The sequence below is a fragment of the Cryptomeria japonica genome, chromosome 8 (assembly GCF_030272615.1).
Source record: "Cryptomeria japonica chromosome 8, Sugi_1.0, whole genome shotgun sequence".
Classification (NCBI taxonomy): Eukaryota; Viridiplantae; Streptophyta; class Pinopsida; order Cupressales; family Cupressaceae; genus Cryptomeria; species Cryptomeria japonica.
Genome location: NC_081412.1, coordinates 724,794,576 through 724,802,268, shown reverse-complemented (window position 1 = coordinate 724,802,268; position 7,693 = coordinate 724,794,576). Strand labels below are relative to the sequence as shown.

The 7,693-nt window shown below is 32.9% G+C and overlaps 1 protein-coding gene across 2 annotated transcripts; it reads right to left on the bottom strand.

The window, feature by feature from the left end:
* Positions 1–4,015: 4,015 nt before the first annotated feature.
* LOC131046825 (receptor-like protein 11) lies at positions 4,016–6,960 on the bottom strand. 2 transcript variants are annotated; one of them, XM_059210792.1, is made up of 2 exons: positions 6,540–6,960; positions 4,016–4,149 (listed from the first exon to the last, which is right to left on the bottom strand). In XM_059210792.1, exons 1-2 carry the CDS (start codon positions 6,856–6,858, stop codon positions 4,118–4,120), a joined length of 351 nt encoding a protein of 116 aa, XP_059066775.1. In that variant the 5' UTR covers positions 6,859–6,960; the 3' UTR covers positions 4,016–4,117. The 2 variants fall into 2 exon arrangements, 1 of the variants encoding a protein (XP_059066775.1); XR_009358804.1 differs by having other exon boundaries at positions 4,021–4,149; positions 4,265–6,955.
* Between the last annotated feature and the right edge of the window lie 733 nt (positions 6,961–7,693).

Here is a 7,693-nt window from a genome sequence, read left to right as displayed (position 1 = left end):
ATATTATTTCTCCTACCTACCCCTAGTATTTCTTACCTACCCTTGTTTCTCATTGAGCCACATGTCATGATTGTGTGCTCGTACATCCATATAGCCTTGCCTATATAAGCAGGCCTATATTCATTGTATTGGTTAATCCAGTTGATCATTTGCATATTGATGAGAATACAGTTTATTCTTGTCATTCTTTTGTCTCTCTTTTATACTTTTCATTGTGCCCTTGATCTTGGCAAAATCTCACATGGTATCAGAGCCATTGGGGCTTCATTGATTGGTTTTTTGAGACAACTTAGAAGGCTTCTATTTTTGGATTTGAGGATCCGTGGTTTTTGGAGGAATCTTAGAGCATTTTCGACCTCACCATTGCATCTGGGAGGCCATTTCCATAAAAATCGAGTATAAATTTGACCTATTTTGGCGAAAATCAAATTTTGTGTGTTGGAGGAAAATTTTTGAAAAAATTTAGACCCCTCTCCATTGAGCAGTTTGGATTTTTGGGTCAACTTTGGAGGCCCATATATTGCTCAATTTTTCTCCTTTTTGGGTGCAAGTTTTTTTTATTTGGGCTAGTTTTTTGTGCTCTTCGTAGTGGTGTGGTTATTTTCTAATTTTGGTGCATAGATTTTTTGAAATTTTTGGATTCTCTCAGCTGTACCTGTCCAATCCTCAATTTTGCAACTTCAAAGGCTTCGTTTGAGCTCATATGACCTCCTTTTCAGTGCCATTTTTTTTGATAGTGCATATTTTTTTGTCTACTTTCATAATCTATGATCATATTTCAGAGATTTTGAGTGAAAATTTTGCTTTCAAAAATTGGTCTTATTTGGCCTACTTGGTACTTGTAATTTGCTTGGATCTTATTTTTGATCTCTTGCATTGTTAGTTTGAGTCTCTTTTGGCCTTATTGAGGCAGTTGTAAAATTGAAATCAGAAGTCCACTTTGCCATTTTTTGCAAGTGGCCCATTGTACACGCACTAAGTATAAAGTGCCAAATCATCACTTTTGGGGGGGTTCTTTGATTGAGTGAATTTGGGGGGGTGTCTTGTGTGATTGTGCCTCTCTTTCCTTGTGATCTTTATTTTTTGTTGCAATGAGTCCTCATAAATTTCCACCTTTAACTCCACATAATTATGCATCATGAAAAATTAAAGTATGGAGCAAATTAATGGAAAAAGGTCTCACGCATTACATAGATGGAACAATAGAAACACCATCTGATCCTAAGGCTGATCCTAATGCTCAGTTAGAATGGCCTTATCCTAAAAATTATTCCTTATCCCTTGGCAGTGGTACAAATGGATAGGAAACCCTCTAGACATGTTATATGTATGGTTGCATTAGTTTGTGGGGCAGTGAATAATGTACACAAGACATATTTCAATTATTTTCTATTTTATTTGGCCATAAGATAATTTATCTTCATAATTTTTTTTTTCTTCCCTCTTGTTTGATATAGTGTTGATTTGGATACTCATGGATACTATGTGAGAGATGATTGACTCTAATGAAGTGATGAGGGTAGACACATAAGAGTTTGTTGCTGATGGATCTCTCTACCTTCTAATTATTGTGTCAATTTCTCTCTTGTTATTTTTTTATTTTACCTATTATATTTCCCTTCTTCTTAAGAGGATGTCAAGGTATTGTAGGAGAGATCTATTATGGTTGTTCTTCAAAAAGGTTTTTGTGAGTAGATGGATGAAAGTTTTGATCAACTTCTAGTGTATTATCGATTCTAAAAAATTAAATAAAATCCACTAAAATAGCTTAGTAAATCTATCTATTTAATCACAATATTACACTAGAAAACTAGAAAACTTACCTCTTACACCTTAATGACATCATAGTGACAATTTTGTGATTATTTGGTAGACAAGCGATGATGTAAGGGTTATTGCAAAATGTGAGTGCACTTCAAAAGAGTTGCAAACCATAGGTTTCTTTGAGGGACCAAGTTGAAATAAAGTTTAAAACTATTTTTTTAATGTCAACAACCCATAAAGCAACCAAGTTATAATGTGCTTTTGTTATGTTCACTATGGGGCTAAAAAGTGCCTTGGCCACTTTTTTGATCCCCCATATTTTTTGCACTTACCCACTTTCTTCCATAAATGAGATATTTCTTTTTTATGTTGTTTCTCTTTTTCCTTTTCTATGAGGGCTTGACTACCTTGGCATTATCAAGTCTAAACATATATTTCTTCTTCTTGTTGAAGTGAGTTTACCGATTCAAAGATGATATTTTACTTGCTAGATTGAGACAAGTAACAAATATGTGAAACTAAGGGGGTATTGCTCATAGGACTATAGATGTAAGAGAAGAATTTTTTATTTCTTTCCTTAATTTTTGTAGAAATGTTCTAAGCTCTACTACTTTTCTATGAAATGTCTCTATGTTTTACTCAATTTGCATTTGAAGTAATGTAAGTGGTGTTTCAAGTGAAGAATTTATTCTGATTTTGGCCCTAATATATAATTTTAAGATGACCCTATGAAACATTTGTAGTAGTGGTTATTATAATATGAGGTTAAAATTCTTTAAACACTCCAAATCGAATCATCAATTTCACCTTTTGATTGGCCTTGGTAAACCTATTTTTTTTCACCAACATGTGGGGGTTCAACGGTGTTCAGAGAAACTATATCTCAAAGGTCTTCAATCTTCAAATGAGTTTGGACTTTAACTTTTCAATATTATTAGCCATTTTTTAAAGCTTTAAAAATCCTTACCTCTTAAAAATATTGTTAACTCCTTAATATATGATTTTAATAGATTTCTTTTCAAACTAGCAATGATTTCCTGAAAAGAGAATATGATATTTTTTCTCCCAAATAAAATAATTTGTTTTTAATTATGCAAAACATAAACTAAGGTGATCAAAATGAAAATCACGCCTTTTTACTACTTAGACCTCCAATTTTTGATTCACATTAGACATATTTCCAAATTTACTTTACTAGTTTCTAAGTTTGTGGGCCTACACTTGTAGACTCTTTCCATACTAAGATTCTACACCAACATTTCTTTTTCTTTTATAAAAATGTTGAAACAAAATGCTAGCCTCATTCTCACAAACATGCTACTCAAAACATTATATAATTATGTTAGAAACCATACTAAAGTTGTTCTAACACTTTTGCTTAATGCTTATGCCTTTCTACAACAACTTATCCTCCTACTCTTGTAAAAATGGGTGATGGAAATGTATTATCAACCAATTGACTAACTTGGATAAGCGACCCTCAACTTATCAAGATGGTTATGGTATGATGTAAGAATGAAATGCTAACACAAATTTTATCTATGAAAATCTATTTGTTGTAGGTTGATATATTTCTTAGTGGAATTTGATTATGGAAAGAGTTAGAATATAATTGAAAATATAATTAAAATTTCTATTGATTTTATTGTTGTTTTCGAGATTCAAATAAAATTTTATGTAAAGGAATTATAAATATAGTATCATTCATTTTTTAAAAACCAGATAATTTGCAAACATTGTAAAATTCCTTTGTTCAAAGACAATTATCATAAATTGTACTTAAAATTTATAAATAACATTCTTTAGAATTTGAAGTTTAAATAAAAAATAAAATATCGATATTAATGCAAAAATTTGATCTCTCATGCTATGAAAATTGTGTTAATTTAAATAATTATTATACATTTAACATTTAAATTCTATTACTCATTATCACATACTAGCACTGTTTTGTAAAATTTTGGTTTAAAAAATGAAATTGTATACCACGAAAAATGACTTCATCCTATCTTTAAGATAAATGTCTTCATCCTAACTTAAAAATAAATGTGTTTAACTTTTTCAATGAGTATATCATTTTGCTACATACAATATGTTTGGATACAACAAATGAAATATAATTTTTGACACCATATACTTTAAGAAGTATAAAAGATTTAAATTGAAAATAAAAAAATATATTATTGTGAAATCAAATGGTACAATTTTTTTTTTAGGTTTCTAAATTAATTTTATACCAAGTATTTGAAACAAAAGCTATAAATATAATTAGCTAACCATATAAAAAAATTACAATAATAATAATGAGCATAATGAACTTGTTCAATCTATTCAAAAATGATTTAACACACCATTACAAATCTTCCATTTGCTCTGCTCCATGATCTGCAAAAGGCAAAAAATCAAATTAGTAAATTAAACAATATTTTCAAAAATTTATAAGAAAATGAATGTAATTCCAAACCTAAAAAAATATAGATAAATAAATAAGTTAGCTCACCTTAAGAAAATATCTTTTCATATTGTGAAATTTGGGAGCCATGGAAATAAACATTTCAAGACCATATCAACTCCATAAAAGTATCTTTCTCCCCACTTCTTTATCAATACAATAGATATCACCACAGCTCCAAAACCCACTCCATATGACAATCCAATCCCAATCCAATACCACACACTTTCCCCATCCCATTCTTCTTCATTTGTTGATGTAGAAATGGGAGGAGTATGTGCAAATTCTGGCCATGAGCAGTTCTTTGGAAGCGGACAACCTCATAAATTTGGATTTCCTTCATATGAAGATCTTTTAAATGTGTCCATGTGTCCTCCTTGTGGTATTTTTTCTGACAGATTGTTGTTGGACAAGTTGAGGGCTCCCAAATAACTCAATGATCCAAGGTCTCCTGGGATAGGCCCAAAAAACTGATTTGTAGAAAGGTCTAATGATTCTAACCAAGTCATTTCTACAATACTATTTGGAATAGTACCATTGAGATTATTCATAGATAGATTGAGTAACATCAACCCTTTCAACTTTCCTATATCAGAAGGAACAATGCCATTCAATTGATTGTTAGAGAGGTCGATGGATGCCATGGTAGACCAAATATATGGGTAGTGCTCATCTCTACCTTTGGAATTCATATTCAAATCATTCTCATATGTGTACTGTATTTTAGCAGGCTCACCAGGTTCTTCATATATTTGAATCATGATAGATCCCGATTGTGGTTCTGTCAACATAGCTTGTAAATTGAAAATATTCAATGGTATAAACCCTGATAGATGATTTGAAGAAAGGTCTAAAATTTGGAGTTGCTTCAGCTGCCCAATTTCTCTAGGAATACAACCTTCAAAATGATTCTTCCTCATTGCTAACACTTGCAGCTCTGAAAGATTTCCAATTAATTTTGGAATATGGCCTTTCAATTGATTTTGCCCAATGTCCAAGAAAGCTAATTTTGTACAATTTGATATTGAGAGAGGGAATGCTCCACTTAGCTGGTTCTTCTTTAGCACTAGTGTTTGCAGATGATTTAGCTTACCAAACTCAAATGGTATCACACCTTGTAGGTTATTATTCCCCAAATTCAACATTTGAAGTCGAGAATAATTGGCTAAGCTTGGAGGGATGATTCCATTCAATCGGTTATTTGACAAGTCTAACATTCGCATTAGAATGTTAGTCTGCAAGCTTGCAGGAATATTTCCTGCTAGCAAATTGTCATTGAGAAACATTTTCATTATATAAGGAGGCCAAATTGATGGTATATCTCCGCATAGTGCATTGTTAGACACATCCAGGTACCTCATCATATTCATCCAAGCTGAAGTATTTAGCAAAAGGCGGCCTTGCAGCTGATTTGTTGTGAGATTGATGTAAGAGAGGCTCAAATCTGATAGCCAAGAGGGAATTTCTCCAACAAGATTGCAATCTGCTATTTGCAACTCTTCAAGTGAAAATTGAGTCGAAATCCATGAGGGGATTTGACCATCCACCTTACATGATGTCAAATACAACTTTGTTAACTGAAATGAGGGAATCCATGTGGTGCTCATGTTAAGCACACAACTAGATAAGGACAACTCCTTTAATTTTCCAAGGTTTTGTAAGAAGACCTCTGAGATTATCTGATGGCGGTTTAGTGAGATAGAGAGGCGTTCAAGAGAAGAGGGCAGTGTTGGCTGAACAGTACTCTTGTTGAATCTATTCCCATTGGCAAGGAGAGCGGTAAGGGCGGAAAGCCTTGAAAACGAGGAGGGAAGAGTTCCATTTAGCTGGTTGTAAGATATATCCAGGTATTCCAGTGAAGAGAGATTGCCCAAGGACTCTGGGATACAGCCATTCAAGTGATTGTCACTAAAACTTAGGCTAGTTAGAGAAGAGAGACTCGAGAGAGAGGAAGGAATGCTTCCTGTGAGTTGATTATCATCAAGAGATAGGCTAATTAGAGAAGAGAGATTAGAGAGAGAGGAGGGAATGTTTCCTGTGAGTTGATTCCTATAGAGCCATAGGTCAGTTAGAGATGAAGGATTAGAGAGAAAGGAGGGAACGCTTCCTGTGAGTTGATTCCCATTAAGATATAAGCCAGTCAGAGAAGAGAGATTAAAGAGAGAGGAGGGAATGCTTCCTGTCAGTTGATTGAAAGAAAGATATAGGCTAGTTAGAGAAGAGAGGTTAGACAGGGAGGGAGGAATATTCCCACTCAAACTATTAACAGATAAATCTATACTTGTGAGATAAGAGAGTTTTCCTAAGCAGGGAGGAATAGTACCTGTTAATCCCATGTCAGATAGGCGTATCGTTGCAACAAAAGTGAGGGTGCACAAACTCTCAGATATGACGCCCTCCATATCACCTCTGTGATAAAATGCTCTAAAATCAACACCAACTACATGATGAGTGGTATTATCACAGGAAATGCCGTCCCAGAGGCAGCAATCTCTTTCTATCTCCCAGGAACTGGGTACATCTTTAGAGTGATTTAGGCCGGCTTTGAAGATAAGAAGAGCATGGGCTTCCCTCTCAATATATCCGCAGCAGAAGTGGAGAAGAGACAGTGTAATAACAGCAAACAAAAATAGTTTGGCCATGGGTGAATGAAAATCTGGATGTATCGACTTGCACTTTAGCAGGGTAATGAGATTGAGAATGCAAATGTTTATAAGGAAGAAAACTTGAGCTTCTAGAGCGTAGACTTGCGAGACTTGACAAAACAGCCGTGAGTCATGCATTAAAAGTGTCACGAGTCACGCATTATAACATCTGTACAGTTGGAATCTTGGCCTTTCCAAGTGGCTGACATGTTATTAGTCTTCTTTTCCAAAGTGGACGACAGGGTTGTATTGACTACACATCGCTTAGAAAAACGATTTAGACTTCGCTTTCTATTGACTTGACTTGTTCTAAAAGATTAGAGAAGGCTTCTCCCAGTTTTACAAAATATTATTTAAAAGATTATTTACTTTTTAATATTTGAAATTTAATCGTAAAATATTATCTTAATAAACAATAATCAGACTATTTTTATCTTGTTCAATTAAATAATTCATATTATAATTAATTATTTCTGAATTTAGAATTTTAATATCATATTCAAAATAAATGAATTAATTATATTACAATTTTTAAAAAATTGTGTTACATGTTATCAATAATGAGGCATGATCACCGATCAAAAAAACAATGAGGCATGATTGTGAATAGAACTCCTCTAAATTGATATAGCTTTGCACTTTCCTCTTAAATTAGTTAAATAATCATCTAATTTTAACTTTCTATCTTGTAAAAACAAATTAATTCAAACGTCTAATTTCGTTGGGGAGAAAGAAACTCTTAAAATAAATTAATATGTATATTTCCTACATAACATATCTCCCCTATTTTAAAATTAAGATTTAAATTATATTCGATCATTTTTCTTTCTAT